General features: G+C 45.5%; 1 protein-coding gene across 2 annotated transcripts in view; it reads right to left on the bottom strand.

Moving 5' to 3' along the window:
* CDK5RAP1 (CDK5RAP1 mitochondrial tRNA methylthiotransferase) overlaps positions 1-26302 on the bottom strand; it is a 236214-nt gene that overhangs the window by 204600 nt on the left and 5312 nt on the right. The window contains exons 2-3 of one of the 2 annotated variants that reach the window (XM_078652079.1): positions 21348-21551; positions 880-1147 (exon numbers count right to left, since the gene is read on the bottom strand). In XM_078652079.1, coding sequence (XP_078508205.1) covers positions 880-1147; positions 21348-21404 — 325 coding nt within the window. In that variant the 5' untranslated portion in view covers positions 21405-21551. The remainder of the gene's footprint in view (positions 1-879; positions 1148-21347; positions 21552-26302) is intronic. The other variant, XM_078652080.1, reaches the window with a different exon arrangement.

Here is a 26302-nt window from a genome sequence, read left to right on the forward strand (position 1 = left end):
ATTACCTACTGGCGGTCGCCAGTAGGTATATATAGTTAGGATTTTTTTCCTATGGGATTTTTCAAAATTCTATGTTGAATAACTTTGGCGTTGATGGACGGAATTGGCTGACCCGTTAGGGGCTGTAGGCAAGAAACATGTCGACCATTTAAACCAATTAGACACTGTAGGATCATTGTCTCCAGAGAGGGCCCACGCCTCTGGTGCTGGGGTCCCTGAGCGATGTCACTGACCATATCATGAGTGATGTAATATGTGAGGTCATAAGCAGTACATTGTAGAGGCGTAAGTTATAGTTAGCTCAGGTAACTATAACTGCTGAATTGTACAAGTGAAATCTGATTGCAACTATAGCGTCCCTGTATCCCTGTAACCTTTGGCTTTTTCAGTGGACAACAAATATATATTTAGTCTTCGCTCTTTCCACCTGCTATCGGATGCATGATTTTCTGGAGCAGTATTTTCCTTGAGCGCCATAGGAACAAGGCAGCTTTCTGAGGAATGGAGTGATATTTCAATAGAAGCCTTCTCCTCTCGCGGTGCCAACATGCTTTTAATAGTCATTGTAGGAATATCACATTCCCCTTCCCTTCCCTTCCAATCTCAACATACTATAAGATTATGTGGGTGAGGGGAATGAATAGAATTGATACTTTTACCAAGGGGGTTAATGAATTGCCAACAAAACATTTGGGATATGCCCAGTTCAACTTATCTCTTTCACTCTCAAGTCCCCACCCTTGCAAGAATATCTTTACTGCTCTTTCCGCCTCTTCTGGATACACAGCCAAGGATTCACATACTGGAGTATGAAGAGGTAAGCAGTTCAGGGCACTTACTGAAGAAAGGTTTAACCAGAAAATATTGAATTCAACTAACCTTGCTGGATGCCTCCTGCTGATAGAGTGGCCGTGAGATATGGAGGAGGATCTTCTTCTATCTCAGTTGGACCCTCATTTCTTTGAAAGGAATTTTTCAAGAAGTCTTGGAAGGTGGGCCCTTCTGCAAGCTTAGATCGGAACACTGCTTCAGCATTGGACGCTCCTGTGCTTAACTGTCTGCATATTAAGTATCTTGAGGCAACAGGCCATTTGTGTTCCATCCAGAGACATGCAGTCCTCAGGCTCTTTCCAAGGGACATGGCAACCTGTTTTGTTTTAAAGAGAAATGAAAACAGGTAAATAATTAGCAAAATAATTCAAAAGCAATTTGGAACATTCTCACTTAAGGTTAGTTAATTCTAAGCACTTCTTTGTCCTTGTGATTACTCTTTCACAACAGATAACTTTAAGTCAGTCAGTCAAATTTGCTTTATTCGAGATAACTTTAAGTACTATGAAAGTACAGTTACATGTTGATATTTACATTAAGGATCATGTTCAACAGCAGTGCAATTACCCTTTAGCAAAGCTCATATTAAAATACTGTTGCACGAGTAGCCCTGCACTAAAAACCCTACTCATAAAACGTGAGTGGAAGGCATTTCCTTTGCAACAGACATAGCCTTCGGACCTCTATCTCTTGGGTGCAAGCGAAATGATCAAACACTGTGCCACATGCGGTCAGGGGATGAGATTTGAAATACTATCTTGAAATGTTAACCTTTTGAAAATATATTTTCAGTTCTTTTCACTGTTCTTTCTTTTATTCATCTGAAAATACAACGTATAGTAATATCAGCGAAACAGAGTCACATTATCCTGTCTCAAAAAAGGTTATTTTGTTAATTCAAGAAATATAATCATGTGGGTAAGCCTGAATGGTATATGTAGCAATGGGTTCCGCCTATTCAGTCTACTTGGATTTTTCACTTTTGATTACCATGTTTTTGGACTTTTGCTGTGAGCGCGTCTCACTACCTGAGTGTAACTAACGGTCAATACATGGTAATTAAACTGCCCATGTTTAAAGCCAGTGTCTGCCTTTTCCAATAACGCCACTGCTGCGCAGATAGGATGAGAGGCACTAGGCTATTTACACACAAACGTGTGTACACATGTGCAGGCTCTGCGTGAGACTACTGGCTTGTCCAGGTTGCTATCTGCGCACAGGTAGCCTGTCACAGAATGGACTCTGTAAGGATTGGTAGTGATCTGGGGTAGGCCTTATATAAAAATTGGGCATTCATAGTGTAAACCTGTAGTACTTACTGGACAATCTGTGGTGTTTTCACTGTATTAGACATATAGGCACACTGTATTATACATATTGGCAAAATTTGCCCTAAAGAATAGTTTATTTCCACTTAGGCCTACAGAGTCCAGCAAGGTACCAGACTTAAGTATAACATTGATGCCAAGATCGAATTTGCAAATCCCAATAACCCAAATGTTACGGGACTTCAGGATTTGTCATATTTCTGAGGCTGAACTCATATTTTGATGCAACTGTCTCCCTACTGGGCCAAGTTAACTACTCTGCTTCCCAGCAGAAGGATCAGGGCCTCCCTACACAAAAGGTCATTCAACAGTGAATGACTCCGTTTCTGAGAAAAGGAAGGGATGGGGAGGAAAATCTGCATCTGATAATTAGTTTGTCACACTGCACCTGGGCTAGGCCTGTCTAGCTTCATTGGAACAAAGGAGGGAGCCCAGACTCTGGAGTCAAAACAGGAGGGGACGCCTTTTGAAGTTTTGGTGGGAAGGGATCAGGTGGTGGTGTCAGGTAGGAGCGGAGTGGTTACCAGAGTAAATCTTAAGTTGCCATTTTGGATTCTCCCAAAATGCTGTGCAGGAGAGTTGAAACGGGGGTGAAGAGATGATGTGGAATTGTAGGTTTGGCCAGACAGGCCTAGCCCCGAAAACGTTCCACCACCACTTAACCTCTGGTACAAAGGAGAGGAAGTTAAGAAGACCCTGGAGCTGGGATATGATATCAGCAGAAAGGATACGCACCTAGAAAGAGAAGCCACCTAATGTCCTGCATGAATAGACTAAGGACTGTACTCCAGCTGACCTGCAAGACTTGGATAGGTCTCTCCAGGGCCAGTGGCGCTGATCGCTTATGCCCACAGAGCACCAGTTCAGGGAAAATACCTGGATTCCTCTGCCCCTAACAAGTGCCCTCTAAAATGGTTAGGAGACCATGGTTCCAGGAGGTGTTAGCAGAAGGGTGTTCTGCTGGCTGTTTGCGGAGGAGCTGTGCAAGATACAGCTCACCAACAGGAGAGGGGCACCAGGAGCCAGACAGAGGAGAAGGCTGGGTCAGGGAGACAAAGTTGAGCCGCCCAGAAAATGCTCCATTTTAGAGGCCAGGCGTGTTGATGAAAATACTCCTAGTGGCTAGGCCTGGCCGCCAGAAGCAAATGAGCCCAAGATGGACGAATACTTTGAGCTGCAGTTCCAAATCGAAGGGAGCCAAAGCGTATGAAATAATACGAAACAAGGGCCATTTGCGATTTAATTTTGATCGGCCAGATCTAACGACGATACGACACGTAGCGATTCTTGTGGTTACCGTTCCTCCTTGGGAGGGCTATTTGCGATTTAATTTTGATCGGCCAGATCCAAGGACGATACGACGCGTTGAGATCACTATGGTTATCGTTCCTCCGTGTGAGGGATTTCTATCAACCTTCTGTCCTAAAGATGGTCTGACGGTCTTATTGCCATCACAGAGCGAAACGTCGACTACGGCATCTTTTTCTTTGTACATTGATTGTTTGAATTTACGAAAAGATGTTAACATAGTTGTTGTATAGGTTAATTTACGTCACCTTACAAACTATGTTTGGTTGCTTTTGATCCTTTATTCCCTGATTAATTGATCATATATTAAATATATTTATATTTTGAAGAAAATTTTCGCCCTGTGTGTCACTGTACAATTGTTTAAGATTTGATTTCTTTTCTGAAATGTTACATTTACTGTTTTGATTAAATCTGCTGTTCACCACTGTTGAGGGTGTAAACTTGAGAAATACCTTTGAAATAATATCTTTAGAAGTATTAGATTAACAAAATCCCTTGTAGGCAAACTTTTTTTTTCAAACCTTTCCACAAATAGCCTGGTGAATTAATTTGCCCAAGATTGAATTCTTTGAAGTATCTACGGATAAACCACCATAATGTGAGTTAAATCATTTGAGCATTAGCCGTAATCATTAAAGAGGTTTTTAAAACCTCAGAATGTCGATCCCATTTAAAATTTTCTGAAAAGTTAAGACCTAAATACTTACAAACTCCAGCATGTTCTAATGGTACAGTATTAAGGAAACATAAAAACTTATTTGGCCTCTTGGAGAAGATCAGCGTCTTAGTCTTCTTAAAATTAACTGTGAGTCTATGGAGTTTGCAATATTCTGAAAATGCTTTAAGTTTACGCTGCAGCCCTACAGAGGTATAATCTATTAAACCCAGATCATTCGTGTACATAAGAAACAAGACATGAGATACACCGATTTAGGAGGAGGACAGATTGATTTTCGATTGTAGTGTTCTTGGAAGATCAGAAATAAAAAGACATAAGGGTGCTAAAACGCACCCCTTTCGTAAACTGTTTCGAATTGAGATTTTTTTTCTGACACTACCAACCCAGTCAAATCTGCCTATTTCTGCGACACAGTTGTTGAATCAAAAGTAACATGGTCTGTGTGATACTAAAACTCTAGTTTGTTCAACAATATTTCATGAACTAGGTAGAAAGTGGCCCTGAAATCCACAAAACAGGAGCATAATTTGCCAACTCTCACCATGCAATTCCACGCAGCTGCCCACAACTTCAAAAAATTGTCTACTGTAAAATAGTTTTCGGCATCCCTTGGGATGCCCTGGTCCCCTTGGGATTAAACTTCGGTAAAAATCCCAGATCTCAAGGTGAGAAACAAGTGCTTTTGCATAGATCTTTGAGGTAGTATTGAACAAGGAAATCAACCTATAATTTGTAGGATTACTTTCTTGTGGATACAATTAATAATGGCACCACGACCAAGAATGGGATTTAATCCCTGAGGCAGTTATCCATTTGAAGAAAAGGTTTAATAAATTCGCTCATCGAAAAGGGTTGGCTTTAAATAGAACTGCCAGGGGGGGGGGGGGGCTATCTGAGCCACCTGCCCATTACTTCAACAATCATATCTGTTTGGGGGCGTGGCTTTGCCAAGCAACAAGATGGCTGTTCTTTGAGAGGGCTCTGCCGGCTGAGCATTAAATCATACTATAATCTGCCTGAAACTGTAGCAATCCAGGAGAACACTACTGCAGCATGACACTGTAATACCCTGTGACCCTGCCTGTGAAAGATGTGCCTGGTGTGACCCTGCCTGGAGCAGACTGCGATGCAGGGCAGAGCCAAACCTGGTCGCGGGTCTGGTAGCCTGGGCAGAGACACAGCCGGATGAGAGCTGTGCTGCACCTGGGGACCTGATCAGCAGTGGGACCTGTGCTGCTGGCATCCCCAGCCTGGAAAACAGCTGGCCCCCTGGGTGGGCGTGTTCTATGGTGACTGGAGGCCCAGCAGACTTCCGGGTCACGAAGGGAACAAAGGCCAGGCCGGTTAGATCCGGCCTGGCCGACGAAGAGGTTAAAAGGCTGTGCAGCGCGGGAGTTGGCCTCTTTGACTGCTGCGCGCCACGGCCTGCCCTGCCATCCTCTAGGAGGCTGTAATTATTTTCTTCTTCATTTTTCGCCCTTGCAGGGGGGAAGCATGATGCCTGGGAAGGTGCGAAAAGCCAGGGAGCCCAGCCAATAGCCACGGGAGAATGCTTCGGACGGAGTGCTACAGAGATGCAGATGAGGGCAGTGCGGAGAGCAGATAAAGGACGGTTCGGCGCACACGAGGGGTTGTGCAATGCCCAGCAGTCTCAGGAAGCAGCACCGGTACAGAGCGACGCCTCGGACCGGACCATCACAACCGATAGCACAAGTGCATCGGTGAGTATGACTATGCTCAGTTGACAATGTGCAAAGAGATGTGGCAAAGTAAGCTCGGCGTGGTGGATTAGGGGCCCTATATATGCCCAGGAAATGTAAAGAGCTGTGAGTTCCTGGCGGGTTGTAAGTTGGCGATCTTGCAGGAGTCGATCATGTTCTAGGTATGTGGGGCAGCTTTTTGTATATTGTGCAGCCACGTCTGGGCCAATCAATAGGCAGCGCACAGCTGCGCCTTGAAACAGTAAGAGTTTAATAAGCCGCCCTAACCGAACGGGGTGACAGATAACAAAGTCTGGGACATGCCTCTTGTATGTTGCTGGTGTTTCCGAGAGGCTGTAAATTCTAGGGCCTTTGATTCCTGCGCACCATGCATTTAACCCTGAAGGATCTTAATACGTGTTCCCACAATGGCACCACTGCGGGGGGTGATCAGGGATGTTGGGTAAAAGCAGGGTAACTCTGCAGAGGGGCCAATCGTCTTCCGGGAGATTTGGGCCTGAAGTGTTTCCGAAGGGTGGCGTGCACTTAACCTTTGTAGGCGTCCCTGTTGAGGACTTGGTCAGTTGACTTCTCCTAATCATCCTCAATATTTGCCATTCATTCTAATTGCTGATAATGGCGGCATGGGCCAGTAGTGGGTAATGTCCACACATGAATTTGCGCTGGCAGCAAGAACGGACAAAGATCTGCGTTTGCCTTGCCAGTAATTTCACAGCGCTTATGTTGTGCCGAAGGTTTCCAGCTCTTGGCAACAGGCGCCGGCGCTTATGATTGTTGCTGCACGGTGCCACTATTTCTGTAATTTATGTGTGTAATGTGAAGAAGCACAACGGTTGTTTGATAATTAAAAGGGAGAAGTGTGACGCAGCAGCCAGAGCGGCTGAATCCATAGCGCGGGGATCACGTTTCGATCGCCACCGGCAGCTCAGCTCGGCACCATGCAATTCTGGCCAATAGCTTGCTTAATCTCCCCGCAGCCCCCAGCGCCTTGAACCCCTAAGGGGTGATATGTCCGGGCTTTACAAATATGGAAATATTATTATTAGAAAATGTACATTGAAAATTGCCCAAATTGCACTGAAGATGCTGAGTCTGCGGAAATGAAGTTTAGTTGATGTCCGTACCTGCTAGGTCGGTAGACTCTTTATCCCTATTAAGGACTCTCCAACACAAAACCGGGGCTAGCCCGGCGTTGCCTTCGCTATGATAGGGTGCGCTCGAATCACGGCAGACAGAGTTAGTGTCTGTATTGCTCTGTGTCGTTGGCAACTTGATGTGGGTAATCCAATGGGCACAGACGCGCATCTGGAGGGGCGATGGCAAAGGCAGACCAGGTGGTTTCCTGTGTATGATGTCCCCCTATCACCTATGGTTGCTTGTTTGTAACTCCATTACTTTAGACACCAGCAGTTTGTTGTAAAAGGCGGGGACCTCGAAACAGTACTCTGTCGGGCCTCCTGACTGCAGGCACATCATGTGCGGGTGCTCACACTGCTCACTTTCACTAGTTGGAAAGTTACGACATGAAGGCAAGCCAAGTGAGCGTTGTGGGGGTAGGGAAATAATTTACAGAATAATTTTCTCCCGATTTCCACTTTCTTTTGAAGACTTAAGAGCAGCAATATTGTCGTGGTGTACCCTGAGCGTAGGTTTGATAGCCTTTTCAATATTATATACAAGCCATGGTTGCTGCTTATTTATCTTACGCAGTGACCAGCCATTGCGAAAGCCAATAGTCATTAACTATGGGTATGATACTTATAATGTATGTGTTGGGGTAATGACAGAAAAAGTCGCCTTGATGCATCCAGACCAAGCTAATGCTGCATAAAACTGTAACATGGAAAAGATGTGTACGTAATTGATATGTATCAATATTATTGCCAATGCAATTTCTGGGTTGCTTGGGTTTCTTGCTGATTCAGGTCACCACTTGAGGAATTACTTCACAACATTTTGCATCCCCCCCTTTTATTGCCTTTGAAATGTGAGGTTTGTATTTGGGGCACAAGAATCTCTCATTGGTTTGTGGGTGGGTTGAAGGTTTTATTTCACAATTATAAGTTTAAATATAACTCTTTAGAATTACTATCATTTGTATCTACCAATCTTGGAAACTTCGCTATGCTAATGCCCTCTTTCTTGGGTCCTCCTTGCGAGTAAACATGTATGTAAGTGTAGGGCTTGACGATGGTGCGAAAGCCAGTTTCCCAGGTTGTGCGGCACACTATGCTAAGCACAGACGTTAACCACATTCCTTTGCAACTCAAGCGGAAAGCCAAACAAGGGACTTGAATATTTCATTTTAAAGCAAATAACACCGTGGTGGGCCTAGTAATGAATTCAATTTGTTGTATATTTGCAGGAAGTAAGCCTTTACCAGGGTATTAAATCAATGGGAATAACACACATAACAGTAAGGGGTTTTCTAGTTTTATTATGGGCTTGGGAAACCAGTAGTTTGTAAAAGACTCTTATCTCATTTATTATTATGGGGAGACCAAAACGCTAAGCTCAGCAAGGCACCTGAGGTGAGCAAATTTAAGTGTGGCGCTGATGTTGAGTGCTCTATACGGGAGCTGCTTTCCACCTAAACTTGAGAACTACCCAGAGTTCTCTGCTTCTTTATTAAATAATTTATGCAGCACTCTATTTCTGAACAGGTTTTATTTAGAGTTAAACTGGGTGCTCCCTTGGGTAAGGACAGAGCTATATCTCTCTGAGGGCTCTAATGAGAGTGAAACACATGTCAGGGATTGCATTTGATCATGTCAGGTTGGGTTGAATGGTATTTTACCAAAAGCCAAAGCTGTAATGTTGTGCCTGGACTGGTAAAGGGCTTTTTGGGCAATTTTACAGCTCGGCATGGATAGCAATCTGCTAATCCTATGCTTAAAGACTTTGCTGCTGAACTGGCAAAAGACTGTGTCCCTTTCGATCTTAGATCCTATGCCTAAAGACTTTGATAGTAAAACAGACATTGGAAGTGAGGTTATGGGTTTTCAACATCATGTCTTATTCAACTATACTGGATTCACAACGCTCCAAGTCCCTTAGCTTCAAGTCAATCAGTCCTGAAAAGAGCCGACGCATTATTACATTAAATGCTGGCACTCTCATTGGGATGTACGACGTCAATGTTACTCATGTAAGGAAATGGTACTGGACTTAGTGGGGGGGGGAATCTTTCATAAGGGACTTAAAGAGCTCCAATTTATACTCTATGTCTTCCTTAAGTAACCATCAAGGCGCTATTGAGTCACTGTAGATACGGGATGTGCCCTCGGTGGAATTTGTAACAGTAACTAGGTTTACGGTTTTTCTGGAGCTATAAGGGGGGGGTACCATGGCCTGTATGCCTAATGCTGGTAGTGGGCTTGCACCACCGGTAGGGCCACCCGCAGAGGGGACCTATGAATTGTGTTTTCAGACCTACACTGCAGGGTCAGCTCAAGTAGTAAATGAATTGCAAACTGTGGCCCAAATCTTTTCTGTACACGTGTCTAAAGCCCTAGGCACCAAGGGGTGGTACACGTAAGCTTTGGGGGGTGCCATGTCACACAGATACGCTCATACAAGTATGTGTGGACAGACTTCGGGAATGCCAATACCATCGGCCTGGCAAGAAATGTGCTGGGCGGTAGCATACCTTTTAGTAACCATGAATGCGCTATTTCACTGTACTTCACACTGGGTACTGTCCTTAAGTAATCATGGAGGGGCTATTGCATTCACTTTAGACTCCAGGTCAATTCTTTCATGAAGGTCATACTACTAGGCACCCTCACTGTAACACTAATTGAAATGCTCCGCATGTGACACATACTGATGCTATGCTAAACACTCGCAGTGGCAAGTTTGATGATGAATGCATCTGGCGCTAATCATAGCTAGGGCTTAGCATGTGACAGCAATATAATACGGGCATGTGTACTGCATCTTGCGTCAGGAAGCCAGAAACACTAATCGTTTGTGTTTGTTTTTTCATTTATGTATGACCGGATCCGTGGCAGATACCGGGGAAGTGCTCCACACCGCAACAATTGCAAGAGGTGGACAGCCAAGGGGACCTGTACATCCGGAACGGGAGTGGCAAGCAACGGCATCAACTATGATGGGCGATCAATTCAACGGCTCAAGCAGGTGCCAGCATGAGAAGGGGCTACCCATGCATTATAGTTGAAGTGTGTAATTGTCAGCCATTTGTGTTGCCAGTAGCGGGAAAGGGGCAGTGCACTACATTACAGGTGTATACCGTCACAGCTTGACCAGGTATTACGGGGAAGACGTCCCAACAACACCCTTGTTGTGAAACAGTTACTGCTATGACGGCGCCTGTGCTTGCGTGCGCCTTCATAATTGACACTGTGTGGTGATAGGAGGCTCCGTAGTAGGGAGGTAGGCTTGCACAGGGCTTAGCCTTACAATGGTATAGTTGCACCAACAACGATTAGCATGGACAGGGGAGGCTTGGATATCCACTGCACCATGATGCTGATGACGGAGGCCAAGTAGTGGCTCCAAGAGGGGGTTTCAAGTGCCTATGAATAGGCCAGCCCCAGCATTATGACCCTGCAACTTGAACAGGATTGAGTGGTCAGGAACACGGATGTAGGTTGGTTTTACACGTCTAGGGCCAAGATACGCCCCGTCACAGCGACTCCAGGGATGCCGAAGATGGTGTCTGGCTGTCCAGAATAGGGAAGGAAACCTCTGGACAGATAGTTGGGCCCAGTTAGTGGTACATAAAGAGGTGACCTGTTGGTACACCAGGGTACACCCAGACATTCCAGAGCCTCCAAGGGGAGGAAGCGAGTCTGTGAGGCCATTGGAAACATACCTACTAACAAACTGCTGAGGTTAGCTAGGGCTTGACGCTTGCAGACTATAGCAAAGGGGTGGATGGGGGGAAACTGTGCTTCCTAAGAAGACGATGTCCATTTGTTCGCACTGGGGGATGAAGCAGTTGCAGGGGATCTTCTTGCCTAGTTAGGCGCAGATAGGGACATAGCATGACCTTGCAGTGAGTTGGTAGGACCTGATAGTTGGTCTAAAAAATATAATGGCTTGGCTAGGGGGATTTTTTGAGGCAGGGCATGACCTTTCAGTTTAGGAGGGTAGGGAGGGCCAGATAGTCAGTCAACTATGCTGGCCTGTGGCGGTAAGGTCATGATTGGTGATCAGTTAATTTAAAGTCCTTAGGGGGGGCGCCATTCTCGAATGGGGTCGCCCAAAGCCAGGGACAAGTGGTCTCTCCTAGAACTCCAGGGGCAGGTACAGCCTGTTGGGTACATGGGTGCGGGGAGAGTCATGCTTTCTCTAGGCTGCTTGGCCACCCCGCACGTGCACAATGACGCCAGTAAACGGCGCCGAGATGCAAGGGCCCCCTTTTTAATGAAGTTAATAGGGTGTAAGGGGGGAACCGGGAGGGTGGAAGTACCCTCACGGTAATCGGGCCCTCTGCGCATGCACACTTCGACAGAAGGGCGTGGTTAGTCAGGCGTACGGGGGTAACCGGGGGGAGAAGTACCCTCCCGGTAAACGGGCCCTCTGCACATGCGCACTCCTTCAGGAGGGCGTGATTTAGTAAGGATCTGACACCAGTTATTGACCTTGCCGTAGGCCCAAATAGGAACGCAGAAAATAAATATTGTATGTGATTGATATGTTAGTCTCGGCATAGGAAATACCTTGTACTAGAAGTATGTTAAGGTTAGCCATCTGATATCTGTATATATCAATTGTAAACATTTTCTGAGTAATTGTGTAAATATTGTTAATTTCAATTTTTAATTTATTTTGTATGTTTTGATAAATACGGCCAGGGGGGGGTCGAAAGATCCCCCGCCTTCCAAAGAAATCCCTCTCATGTCCTGTTAATGTTGGTTAACGGAAGGGTGGGGGTCCTCCGGCAGTCCCTGGCCATAAGGAAAGGCGGGCCGACATCGGCCCTGCCGCAGTTATGGCAGGGCGTACCGGCCCCCACCCGCCCCGGGTTCCCTGGTGACCCAGAAGTGATTGAGTCACTTCCGGGTCACGAAGGGAAGAAAGGCCAGGCCGGTTAGATCCGGCCTGGCCGACGAAGGGTTAAAAGGCGGTGCAGTGCGGGAGTCAGCCTCTTTGACTCCTGCGCGCCACGGCCTGCCCTGCCAGCCTCTAGGAGGCTGTAATTATTTTCCCACCCACCATCCCCTGAAGCAGATGATTGTAATTGTGTGTTATGAAGGTTTCCACAATTCTGATACACAAGTGTTTATGGATGACAAGAGTGTCTGAATAATACGTTTTGTTCCTTAGAACTTTCTCCCGTTTTCAGGTCATCAATCGTCGTATTTATTGCTATTCCTTGGTCAGGCAGTAAGGTCACGATTGGTGAGCAGTTAATTTAAGGTCCTTAGGGGGCGGCGCCATTCTAGAATGGGGATGCCCAAAGGGAGGGACAAGTGGTCTCTCCTAGAACTCCAGGGGCAGGTACAGCCTGTTGGGTACATGGGTGCGGGGGAGGGGAGAGTCACGCTTTCTTAGGCTGCTTGGCCACCCCACATGTGCACAATGATGCCAGTAAACAGTGCAGAGATGCAAGGGCCCCCTTTTTAGGTCTTGTGACCTATCAATGCGCATGCGCATTGAGCGGAGCGAGATATAAAGGGGCTTAAACAGAGCTTACCGAGATCGGGCGATTCCATGCAGTGCCCGTGAAAAGCTCGCTCAATGCGCATGTGCATTGCCATAAAAAGCGCGTGCACAGACACCAGCCTCCCTCCCACAGTCATCCCCCAGCGTGCGCTGTGCCAACAAGCCTTTGAAGTGAAGCTTATCTCACTTCAAAGGTATCCGCTACCCCCGCCCCCTGCTTCACACGTTTCTCGCATTTCTCCTCCCTCCCTCGCCTCCCTCGCCCTTCAGCATGCCTTTTCCTAATGTCCAAAGAGTCTGCGGCTACGTTTCTCCTCAATGTCCTTCCTTCTGTTGTTCACCCTGCTCCCTTTCTTCCTTCGTTCTTTCCTTTCCTTATTTTGGCCCGTCAGCCTCCATCCTTTCTTTCCCTCTTCCTTGTTTCATCTTCTGTATTTTCAGTATATTGCACCAAGTTCAGTGGCATGTACACACATTCTGCCATTGCTGCCTTTCTTTCTACCCAACATCACCTGTAGCCTGGGTTTTGCAGTTTCACATTTTCCATTACCTCATGGCATTGTATTCCCCAGCCTTTAAAGTATGCTTGCTTTGATATGATTTGCCTTCTGGCCTGCACTGGCTGAAGGTTGCTCTCATGACATGGCACCATTTGTTTTTCATCCCTTCAGCACCGCGTCCTCTGCTGACCCCTGCCTTTCTTTCAGTTTACTATACTTCGTGTTTCTAGACTCAACTAATCCGTCAGCCACATTCGCATCTATTTACTGTACACTATTTTGTAAAGGAATCTAGAACAGGCCCGTTCGGATACTTGCCACTTTCCGTCCTTTCTTGTGCCGCCTGAAATGCCCACCATCCTATGTCTCCCTATATAATTGCCCACTGTCTAGCGACCTTTGTTGTTAGTTTCTCTACCCCATCCCTCCCGTCCAGATCGGTTTCCTCAGTGCCTGCCTGCTTTGCTCGCTGACACAGTTTTGTCTGTCATGTTGAAGTCGCTCAGTCTCGTTGTCCCTGCAGCCCTTAGTTCTTCCTCCCTCTGTGGCCCCATGCCCCTTTCAGCCTCCCACCTTTTCACTGTCAGTTTGTACCTGCCGGTCATCGCTTTCCCTTCTTCCACAAGGCGATTATCCAACTTCTGCACTTCTTGTTCCCAATGTCTCACTTTTGATCTTTCCTTGTGCCCCACAGTGTATAGACTTATATGGCACCTTAATCCGAGGGTTATCCGTGCGCTTTTGCATAACACCCAAGGACTAATGAATCAGCCACGTCTTCAATTTATTTGTAAAGTTAACAATAGAAGGCTGTTGTGTGTGTTCACTGTCCATGTGGGCAGGTATTATAGGTCACATGTCTCCACTGATAGCTGTTCACCCAAAATGGCACCGAAAAGTTTAGCTGAGTGATTCGAGGTTTGATGCGCCCCCACCCCCTCCGACTTGGTAGCCTCATAGTTCCCCCCCCACCTCATCGTCCGCCCGTGCTCCTCTCCATTGTGGTTACGTTTCTCCGTCTCCCCTGTTTCTTTAGCCATTGATTTCAACCTCCCCTCTGCTGCCCCGCCCCGCCAACTGCTTATTGCAGTGTGTCCCCTTGCCATCACCTTCCTCCGCTGTCCTCCTCTTTTAACTGCCATGATGTTTCCTGCGAGCCCCCCCTGTGCGTTTCCTGGTCCCTGACTGACCCCCTTACTGCTGCATCACCATATTCCCGTCCACCCTATGTGCACTCTCTGTGCCACCAGTCTACTCTGCTTGTTTTATTGGCGATTTGGAATCCCACACAGTTTGCATGGTGCTTTCATTCGCTCCACCATCTTTTACTTAAACAAATAAAACCACGTTTGCGCTATATAATTTCACCTACTCTAAACGTATGTTTGGCGCCGTCTTTTATATGTTGTACCTGTGCTGCCTAAGTTCATTATTTTAAATTTACAGTTGTTGGACATTTATGCATGCGCATTGGTATTACAACTAATACAGTTAGTTAACCTGTAGAGTGGCATCGACTAGAAGTTGACACGTATCACATTTGTCTGCTGGTATCACTTATTTATGTACATGGAAATTATTTTCTTGGGACATTGGGAAACCTTTTACTTCTGTGTTAATGAATACCCAGCTTAATGGACGTAACAATTATTAAACGCGCTTCTGCAGTAACTGGCATTTCTAACTTTGAGACTGGTTCTTTTGTCAGTGTCATGAAAAAGGAATGGAGTCCTGCTTCCTAACTGTATTCTTTTAAGGGTATTTGCAAATGTATTCGGTTTGGCTCTTGGTACAAAAGAAAGCCATAACTTGTTCTGTGCCATGAAATATGAGTAGGCACTTGCGCTCATTATCAAAGGTTTCAGGTGCTTTGATTTAATTACTTTTTAGTTTGTAATTCCATGATTGGTCTCATACTGGCCAGTTGCGATATTCATTCTGAATTGTAACTGCACTCTTCCTCCACATCGCTGGCTCGCCCCTCCTCTGTCTTGCTCGCCCCTCCCCCTCCACAGAGCGCGTCTCGCGGCCCTTATTGTCACCTCGGATTGCACTCACACCTCCTTTCTCCCCTTGTGGGCCGCTTTGATGTTCTGGGCACGCCAAAGGAACTGGCTCATTAACTACGAAAGAAGTGTCCGTGGCGCTGGAAGGTCAGTCTGCCAGCTCGAAGGTACAGTACAGTGCGTTTCCCTTTGTAAAGCTTGGTTGGCTATTTGTCCACTCCCTTTCATTACAAATTCAGAGGTTCCTGAGTATAAAGTGTCATTTTAAAGGTTTGACTGATTCGTTTTTAATTAAAAACAAATGGAAAGAAAACTGTACCTCTAGATAGGCACGTGTTAAACTTTCTCTCATGGGAAGTGTTCTATTAACTCATATGCACTTGCAAAGCTATCAAGTGTCCAGAAAGCATCATGTGTGTGAAGCTCATATTTAACTATGTAAATTGTTATTTACCTTATAACCTTGGTAACTGTTCGCATAGAAGCTGCTTGCATGCAGTAGTAAATGTTCATGTGTAAAGCGCTCAGAAACCCTTTTTGATCTTGTATGCGCTATATAAAATTGGAAATAAAAACATAATTAAAGGTGCTGCAAACTCAAGCTGTTTGAACTACGCTGCACTGGAGGCGCATGCGGAGTTACAAAATGGGTAGATTGCGCTATAAAAAGCCCTATTTGATTTGATGAGTGTCCGTATGTAAACCCTCAAAGGCGGTGAGACATGCGTACAATTAACATGTTATTTTTTAGCTGCGGCCCCAACCTCTTTTACATGACTGCCTTGCTGTAGGCCTGCCTTAGCAGTGAAGAGTTTGCAGCACACTGAATGCAGGGCATCCATTCTACTCTAGCAGTAAGATCAGGTATTCTATTCCTCAAGAGTGACCTCTGCGAACTTCACCTGCCAAGGAAAAAAAGATGAAGCTCTCCCGTCGCCTGCAAGGCACCTTCAGAAATACTTCATCAGCCTTCAAGCATTTGAAGGCCGTCTCAAGGAACATAATAACGTTTGTTTAAAACCGCTTCAAACTGCAGTTTTTTTTACCGTTCCTAAGTGCTGTAAACAACAGGGGTTACTGTTAACCAATTTAAGAAAACCCAGTTATCGACCTCAAAAGGATGAATGGCTGAGTTAGCCTGACACACAACCACACACACACCCATACACACACACACACACACACACACACAACCACACACACAGCCTCACACACAGCCTCACACACACACGACCACAACCTCACAAACAACCACAGCCACACGCAAAACCACACACACAACCACAACCACACACAATCACACACAACCATACCCAACCACACACAAGCATACAACCACACACTCAACCATACACACAGACACACACAGCCACTAGCACACACACAACCACACACAACCACCCACACAACCACAAACACGCCACACACAACTACAACCACACACAACTACAACCACACACAACCACAACCACACACAACTACAACCACAACTACACCCAACCACACACACAACCACATACACAACCACACACACAGCCACACACCACACACACACCACCACACACACACAACCACACACACACAACCACACACACACAACCACACACATAACCACACACATAACCACACACATAACCATACCATCAGTGCACGCTTTCAACGGGCACAAACACCACCAGCCATCAATGCACGCTTTCACTGGGCACAAACATCACCAGCAGTCAGTGCACGCTTCCACCAGGCACACACCACCAGACGTCAGTGCACGCTTTCACCAGGCAAACACACACCACCAGCCGTCCGTGCACACTTTCACCAGGCACACACACACCACCAGCCGTCCGTGCACGCTTTCACCAGGCACACACACACCACCAGCCGTTAGTGCACGCTTCCACCAGGCACACACACCACCAGCCGTTAGTGCACACTTCCACCAGCCGGCAGTGCACACTTCCACCAGCCATCAGTGCACACATCAATTGTTAACGCATCCACAATTAACTATTGTAGCAATCGCAGTATGGCACACTTTACTTTTAAACATATTCTTCTAAAGGGCAGAATGCCACTATTGCTACAAAAATAAATACACATTTTTTTGGCCTACAATTTATAGACTTTTGTTGCAATTGGTGTTGCAATATTTCGCAATGCCAATAGCTCAAACTTAATTAATGCGAGACCTATTGCATTGCAAATGCTTGTTAATGGAGATAATAGGGCGTACGGGGGTAACCAGGGGGCGGAAGTACCCTCACGGTAAGCGGGCCCTCTGCGCATGCGCACTTCGACAGAAGGGCGTGGTTAATCGGGCGTACGGGGGTAACCAGGGGGCGGAAGTACCCTCCCGGTAAACGGGCCCTCTGCGCATGCGCACTCCTTCAGGAGGGCGTGATTTGGTAACAATCTGACACCAGTTATTGACCTTGCCGTAGGCCCAAATAGGTACGCAGAAAATAAATATTGTATGTGATTGATATGTTAGTCTCGGATAGGAAATACCTTGTACTAGAAGTATGTTAAGGTTAGCCATCTGATATCTGTATATATCAATTGTAAACAATTTCTGCGTGATTGTGTAAATATTGTTTATTTCAATTTTTGATTTATTTTGTATGTTTTGATAAATACGGCCGGGGGGTCGAAAGTTCCCCGCCTACCAAAGAAATCCCTCTCATGTCCTGTTAATAATGTTGGTTAACGGAAGGGTGGGGATCCTCCGGCAGTCCCTGGCCATAATCAAGAAGCGCGGGGGCTCCGAGAAATGGCTGCTTCTGGCTCTGCATACACAGCTTAATGCTGCTAGGCGCTGTAAATCCGATCTGGGTGCATTGATTATTGCATCCAAAACAGTGATCTCCTGAAGTGGCCAATTGCTCCTGGACTCTTTAGCGAGGCAGTGTGAGAAGCAGGGCGATAGTCTGGAACAGCTGCCATAGCGACTGTGCTATAAGTCAAACAGTGCTTGGAGGACATAGTGGATATTTTGTGAGGCTGCACCAGATCTAAGCGGTGCACTCTTCGCTTCCATTCGCGCCTGACTTACCTGATATTTGGCTGCTGTGCCTACCGGGTGCAGCGCTGACCCTGCATGTGCCCCCCGCGGAGGAGAGAAGGTAGGGAGTGGCAGGACTCCATCATATCCTGAATCATCATAACAGTCATTTTCTTCCGCCATTTGGGGGCTAATCGTAAAAATTCGACTTGGGTGGAAGATAAACCTCCATGTTTTTTTTAGAAGAGGAGCTTAAATAACCATGGCAAAGCCAATAGATCTTGCCTATGCTAGAGCTATTGGCTTTGACGACGTGTTTTAGCCATATTGTACACCAATGTGGCTGCAGTTGACTAAAAGTTAATTGGGTTCAGGTATGGTGGGGTGCATTAGAATGGAGTGGGGTGGAGCGGGCTGGGGTGGATAGGGCTGGGTGGATTAGAGTAAGATAGATTGGAGTGGTGTACATTTGGCTGGAGTGGAGTAGAGTGCGATAGACTGGGGTAGAGTGGGGTAGATTATAGGGGAGTACACTGGAGTCGAGTGGGGTGTTGATTTAAATAGAGCGGAGTGGGGTGAGGTGAAGTGTGGTAGATTGGAGTGGGGTAGATTGGCGTGGAGTGCACTAGGGTAGATTGGGGTAAAGTGGAGTGGGGTTGATTGTGGTAGAGGGGTGGAGTAGAGTGGGGTTGAGTAGAGGGGTAGAATGGGGTAGGGTTGAGTAGAGTAGGTTGGGGTAGACTGGGTAGGGGTATAGTGTGGTGGGGTAGAGTGGGCTAGATTGTGAAAGGCATGGGGTAGATTGGAGTAGAGTACAGGAGGGTAGAATGTAGTGGGGTAGACTGTAGTAGAGTAGACTGTAGTGGGGTAGAATGGGGTGGACTGGAGTGGGATAGATTAGGGAAGAGTGGAGTAGGGGAGAGTTGAGTAAATGGGGTAGAGTGGAGAGGGATAGATTGGAGTGGGATAAAATGGGGTAGATTGGAGTGGTGTCAATTGGGGCAGAGTGAAGTGGAGTGGGGTAGAGTGGGGCAAATTGGGGTAGACTGGAGTGTTGTCGATTGTGGTAGAGAGGAGTGGGGTAGATTGGGGTAAAGTGGAGTCTGGTAGACTGGGATAGAGTGGGGTGGGGTAGATTGGAATTGGGTACAATGGGATAGAGCGGGGTAGATTGGAGTGAAGGGAGGTAGATTGGAGTGAGGCAGATTGAGATAGACTGGAGTGGGGTAGATTGGGGTAGAGTGGGGAAGGGTAGATTGAGGCAGAGTAAAGTAGGGTAGGTTGGGGTTTGATTGAGTAGGGTAGAGCGGGGCACATCTAAGGAAATGGTTACGAATCCCAGAGAATGTCCCTGCAGAAATACCACATGAAGAGTTAGGGGCAGGTTATATAGATGACTGTATACGCTTGCGCTCTATACTTTTATGGTGCTCTATATGGGCTAAAAGAGAACTGGACTTTAACAGATTAATATTAAGAGATTGTTTGAATTTGAACTATAGTTTGTGTATACCATGGCTGAGCAATATAAAATCTACCCTGTCAAATCTGGGCCTTTCGCTTGTTTTTAACTAGCCAGAGCAAATGTACAAATCAGATATTGCAGGAGTCAAGAGAGCTTTTTATAAGTTTACCCAAGAAGCAAGAATGCTAGAATCACAGCGTAAACTTTGCTGTATATACTATGCCATGGTAAAATCACTTGATAAAAATGAATTTTATTTAACATTGGATATGCTTGTTAACCACAGTAGATTTTTAACATATTTTCATTTGAACATGTTTCTGCAACTTGTAGCAGACTGGCATAAGACACAAGACCCTCCCATATGTTCATGTGATGAGTTATCCGCACTGGACACTTTGCATATAGTATTAATTTGTCCTAAATGGGCCAATTTGCGACAAAAGTATATTCGCCAATTACTTGTACATAGGGATTTTAACCAAGTGAGACCTGCTCTCTTATACCTACAATTTTAAAATAATTGTACTGTTTGCTGGTAAGTCTCGAGATTCTTAATAGCTGTGTATCATGCCTATGCTTAAGACCAAATCCATATTGAATTTATTATATGAAATTATATTAAGTGATGTGGCCATACTTTTATGATCGTTGTTACTGTACTTTTATGATTGCTGATTACAATCAAAGTAAAATATTGATTGATAGACTACTACCCAATGGGCTACCAAGTCCCCTCCCACCTAATGATGTCCTGCTATGTGTGCCATCTAGCTATCACAAAATGCAATATACTGCCTACTCCCAATATGGCAAAACCCTTTTCTTTGTGTGTGGAGACTGGCAGCCCACCTTAGAGGTGTGGCTACCTGAAGGCTACAGGTCTGCGGGAACTCTGACACAGTTACAAGGAGTGCCACATGCATCAATCAGGCTTCAAGGGGATCGAGCGCAGCTTTGCACATGGGCTTTTTATAAAACGTAAAAGCGTATGTATGGTTGTGGCGAAAGTGTGTGATCCTGGGAAAGGGCTTTCGCTGGTCCCTTTTGTTACACGCCTTCATTATGCCGATACACACCGCTGCTTTTCGGATAGGTATGAAAAACAAATACAGTTCAAACACACACAGGGCTTTACAGAAGCAACTATTTTAAACAAGCATTGGCAATGAGAATCTAGCTTGTATGTGAAGGCAAGCGAGGCAGATTGTCTTTGCCAATGAATGTTTAACTTTCAGGTCACAGCTCAAAAACGTTCTGAAGAAATAGATTGCCAGACTGCCTCTGGCCATGCAATGCAGATAGAAAGTCAAAACAGACTGCTTCATGGAGTGCACCCCTGCATAGATCTGACCAAGTCAAGTCAAGATACGCTTTATTCGATTTAAAAAACGTCAAATCATAAAAGCAGAAAACATAACAATAAGCATAAGAAAATTAGTTCATGTAATCACGGTTTAACAGACATATAATAAAATGTCATCGTTAAAAATTATGGAAAATATATTAAAAGGTGAGCAGCTATCTACAGTTTACGCAAGGCAAGGACTAAAAACAGATTGAAGTATAGCCGTAATCTAGATAAGAAACCACGGTCACATAAACAGAAGATGGGCCTTGCATATATTTCCTTGTTCTTATCACACCTTTCAAATATTTTCCAATATGGTCATTAATAATGTCATCATCTAGGAATTGCAGCATAAGAAAAGCGGGTTGACATTGTCTCAGATCTTGCAGTTTCAAACCAGGAAGGATCCATCTTTTCCTAAGTAAAGTAAAAAACTTACAGAAAAATAGTGTGTGAATTGTGGACTGTGCAGATGATTCGTCACAGGGGCATAAACAAATAGCATGTGACCAGTCATTTACCTGAGGGAAAGTTACCAGGATATGGAAATTGTCAAGACGTAGGTGTTTCAATAACATCCTGTCAAAATTTCTATGGGTTGTTAATAAGTAGGGTTGGATTCCTGGCTGAGTCAAGAGCAATGAATTCACTCTGAGATTTTCATGATATTAGATGACAATCCGATCATCTCAAGGTGGTTAACACAAAGAGCCTTGAGGTCCTTCCTAGAAATAAGAGACAGGGTATCGGGGTTAGTAAAATATTCTGAGCGATCAAGTTCATGCATAAAATTTTGACATAGGCGAGCCAGGGAATACGTTGTGCCCGTTGCAAATTCAGACAATCTTTGATCACGTCCCGATTGAGGCCGGTAGTAACACCTGTCCAGACCATATGCCAGAATAAGATTGGCTGGATTCTAATAAGGTCGGACAGGTATGACAGCCCTAATTCAGTGTGGCAAATGTACGTAGCCGTAGCATTTGGGACGGCTAATAAAAATCTCAAAAACCTTTTCTCGGCTTGCTGAAGGGGCTCTATATATCCCCAAATGTCAGCTCCATAAAGCGCAACTGAAATACATTTAGCTTTATATTATCAGCAAGTCCTCGTTAGGGCACTTTCCTAACTTCCTGAAAAATTAATCAAGGCACCAATGGCTTTGGCAATAAGCAGTTTTCTACAATTAATGTATTTTGACCATAGGCTCCTATTATTAAAAACAATTCCCAGGTAGAAAAAATAATTATAGATTGAGTTTTTTTATATTAGTAAAATGTTGTGGCACTTCACACTGGGCTTACTGCATTTCATTACAAAGGTTTTACTGATGTTAACATGGAGATCCAGGCTTGACATATAAGAGGCAAATCTTGTCACGATTTTCTGCAGGCCTATTGGGATGCGGGCTAGCAAGACCGCGTCGTCAGCGTATAGCAAAGGACCAATTGTTATTATACCTAGTCTGGGTAGGTCTTGGCATTCCCTTGATATTTTGTCTCCCAGGCTGCTAACCTAGGGCGAACAAAGCTAACACAAGGAGATGAAAGACGCAGCGCTGAAACTTTTCAGACAATAACCCCCAGTCACAGATCTGGGTTAAATCCATCATCATTCTTTAGCTCACTTAGCCACCTCAGTTCAGACCCAGCTATATGCAAATCAGTCTTGACCCTGTGCCTCATGGGAACAGTACAGCTCCTTGCTCAGTGGCCAAGTGGTTTTCCCATTTCGATTTGAGATCAGCATATCATCAAGTGTCATTGACGGCTGAATCTCAGGATTTGACTAAGTTTGTGACTTTCTTTGCTGCCTATAAGTTTCTGAGACTCCCATTTGGTCTGGTTTCAGCAGCCAGAGTGTTCCAGAAACTTATGGACACAATGTTTCTGGGGACCAGGGGGGGTACAAGCATATCTAAATGATATCCTGATATATGCAGAGTCCTTGGAGGAACATAACGTAATATCCAGGGAAGTGCTATCTATTTTAAAGAGGCAACATATGACAATCAGGGCAGACAAATGCAAGTTTGCTGTGAAGGAGTTGGAACACTTCGGGCACACTGTGTCGGATGCTGGCATAAAAGCCACGTTTTCTGTTAGAGCAATTAGCGATGCTAAAGAACCCACGGATAAGGATAATCACCGCTCGTTTCTTGGGTTGGCAGAGTACTATGCCAGGTTTTTGCCTAATTATGCTCAAACGGTTGAACCATTACGTACCTTACTTAGGAAGGTCCGGGTGTTTAATTGGGCGGAAGATTTAGAAAGGGTGTTTGGAAAAGTGAAAGAGTTATTCATAAAGGCTCAAGCTCTGTTTTAGAAGATGGCTTAGAATATGGTGCACACTTACGTAAGTGAGCACCCTGCACCAATCCAGACAACCCTTATGGTGATTTTAGTGGTCTTAGACAACCTTAAAAAGCTCTCTAAGTGGTAGGTGTGGAGAGCAGCCTTCGGGCGTAGTCCAGAAGGAGTGTAAAGCAGCTTGTTTTACCAGACCATAATCGTATTGGTAGAGATTAAGTGAAAAGAACCACACAAGTGTATTTATAAAAATATGTATTTATTATATGACACTCACTAAGTAGCACAAATACACAGTGTTCGCCAGGGGGAGACCAAACCATACACTAAAATAGTAGTATGCGAACCCTGACTCAAGGTAAGACTGTACCCAGGAGACGTAGAAGTGCCGCGGACCCAAGGATCCACCCACGGTGAGTATCTAGGAACCCCACGGAGGTGGTGTGTAGTGTGGGAACATAACTGCGTACTCAATACAAGTAAAGGGGTAAAGGACCCTTCCCAGTGGACCCTGAAGAAACAAGAAAGAAGGTTGGAGAGCCACCCCACCTCTGGATATACTAGGAACCAGGATACCTATACCAGGGAAGCCTGGTGCATAGGTGTGAAGTGGCTTCGAAAACCGCCGTCAAACTCAATGGCGGACTTCAGGAAGATACCGCTGCATGAGAATGTGAAAGTGTCTGGTGAAACCCAAAGGTGGATTCAAGATTAGAAGTACCTGCAAGCAGAGGGGACAGAGTCTATGCCACTCAGGGGTGACCAGGAAACACAGAAGACAAGTGCCCGCCGATCAACCCAACAATTAAACAACACAACACTACACACAACCAAGTTGTGTGTGACGCACCTCTCATATGGTAACACGCTCACCCTCCCAAAATAAGACTTGAACTAGGAGCTCCTAGCTCCCGTGGTGTGCACTTCCACTGCCCCGGTTGTCCCCAAGGGACAATCTCAATGATCCAAATCAAATCTTCAACCCACTGTGGATTGCACCACCTCACATAAGTAACCAAAGAACAAATGGATTAAGAAATGTCCATCCAATGTGGATATGATTTTAACGTTTTCTTTTAATCTTCTTTATTCATATACATTTCATTGGGGAGCCAACACGTTTCGTTCTTACAAAGAACTTCGTCAGGGCTGTAAAAACATTTAAAAACATATATATAATAATATATAAAAACCATTTAATGAACAACATAAGCATCTACTGCACCAAGACAGGAAGAATCTTTGAACACCATTTTACATTCTATTTCGACACACGACTTGGTAGGCACAGATACCCCATCAAAGATTGAGGCATCCGCATATACCCCGTCACGTTTTTATTACAAAACTCTTTCCTTTTGCGCAATTGCACCATTATAAATTGATTACAAGATGGTAACTTATAGCAAACCCAAACATATTGTTTTTTCAGATTTTTTTTTTTATATTTCTTTTTATTAGAAAGAACAAGCAAGGCAGCAACACATTACATTAAGTGCATAGACTGTGCAAAGGCAGGTACATCATTAGATCAACAATGAAATAATCAATACAGTGACGGGGGAGGAGAGGAGGGAGAATCAGAAACCTTAAAGCAATCAAGAAGGAATATGGGGTCAGGGGGAAAGCGGGACATCAAGGGCAGGCGTCATTGGTTGTCACCCTATATCGGTTCCAAGGACCCCATATTTTGTGCCATTTCTGGGGACGACCCCGAGCCAGGTATACAGTTTTTTCCCTAAACATGCACCAATCCAGGTTTTCCATCCAAACCTCGAGGGTAGGGGGCCTCTGGGATCCCCATAATTGTGCGATATTACGTTTGGCGATCATAGCCCCTAGGGTCACCCACTGAGTTTGAGCAACGTTATGGTCAGTGGGCTCCCAGACATTTAACAAGCAGCGCCTGGCTTCTGGCAAGAGAGCCACCCCCGTGACTTCCTGAATAACCTTGTGAACCCTCCCCCAATAAACAGAGACTTCCCTGCATTCCCAGATAATGTGGAGAAACTTACCCAGCTGCCCGCAATCCCGTTGACAAAGACCCTCTTCAGAAAAGCCCATGCGAACCAAACGGGGACCCGTGACATATACTCTATGTAATATTTTCAGCTGAACTAATCTGAGCCCTGCCGGAATCGCGACCTCCTTGGGGGAGGAGATCGCGGACTGCCAGTCATCATCAAGCTCAAGGCCATCACGGGTCCATTGATCTCGCAATTTCAACAGTAGGTCCGCCCTGTGATTGATCAATTTTATATACACCAGGGAGATGGTACTATCCAGTAAATGACCATCCAACACTCGGTCCTCTAGTGGGGTAGATTCCGGTATCTCCTCCCCAATCGGGAAGACCGAAGTTAAAGCATGACGAACCTGAGCATAGCGGAAATATTCAGACCCACCCAATTCAAACTCAACCTGCAGGGCCGAAAACGACTTTACCTGTCCCTTGACCCAGAGGTCTCCCACCTTATTAATGCCTATTAGATATTAGATCCCACTTGTCGAACCCCTTGGTGTTCCACAATTTGCAGAACCTATCAGACCCGAAAAGCGGGGTAGCCAAGGTAAAGCGATCTTTCCAACCTAACGCACTGGTGGCATCCTGCCTGACCCGAACGGCTGCCCTCGTCGGACCCGACAAAGACCATATCACCGACTTAGAATATAGCGCCCTCTAATACTTGCCCCCGGGAAGTAACCACCGATCCATGGCGAAACCAGGGTTTTACTCGGGCCATACATACCATGGTTGATGGCCCCTAACTGCGATGCCCAATAGTACCTTTTGATGCCGGGAAGAGCCATACCCCGTCGTACCACGGGAGTGTCAATTTGGCAATCGCGATACGGGGCCTGCCGTCCCACAGCAGTTCCCTCTGTAGACCCTCAACTATCCGAAAGTAACTAGCAGGAACTATGTCAAGTGTATTCTGAATGGTATACAAAAAACGAGGAAGAGACATCATCTTGAAAAGGGCCGCTCGCCCAAGCAGGGAAAGCGGAAGCTTCCGCCAGCTCGCAACATCTCGCTTCAACCGATTCAAGGGAGGGAGAAGGTTTTGCTCATATCGGACCCGAGGGTCCAACGAAACATAAATACCAAGATATTTAAACCCCTCCTGCACTATCTGAATGGGACAGTTACGCGGCAAAACTGGAGT

Source organism: Lissotriton helveticus, chromosome 7 (assembly GCF_964261635.1).
Source record: "Lissotriton helveticus chromosome 7, aLisHel1.1, whole genome shotgun sequence".
In the NCBI taxonomy this organism is placed as follows: Eukaryota; Metazoa; Chordata; class Amphibia; order Caudata; family Salamandridae; genus Lissotriton; species Lissotriton helveticus.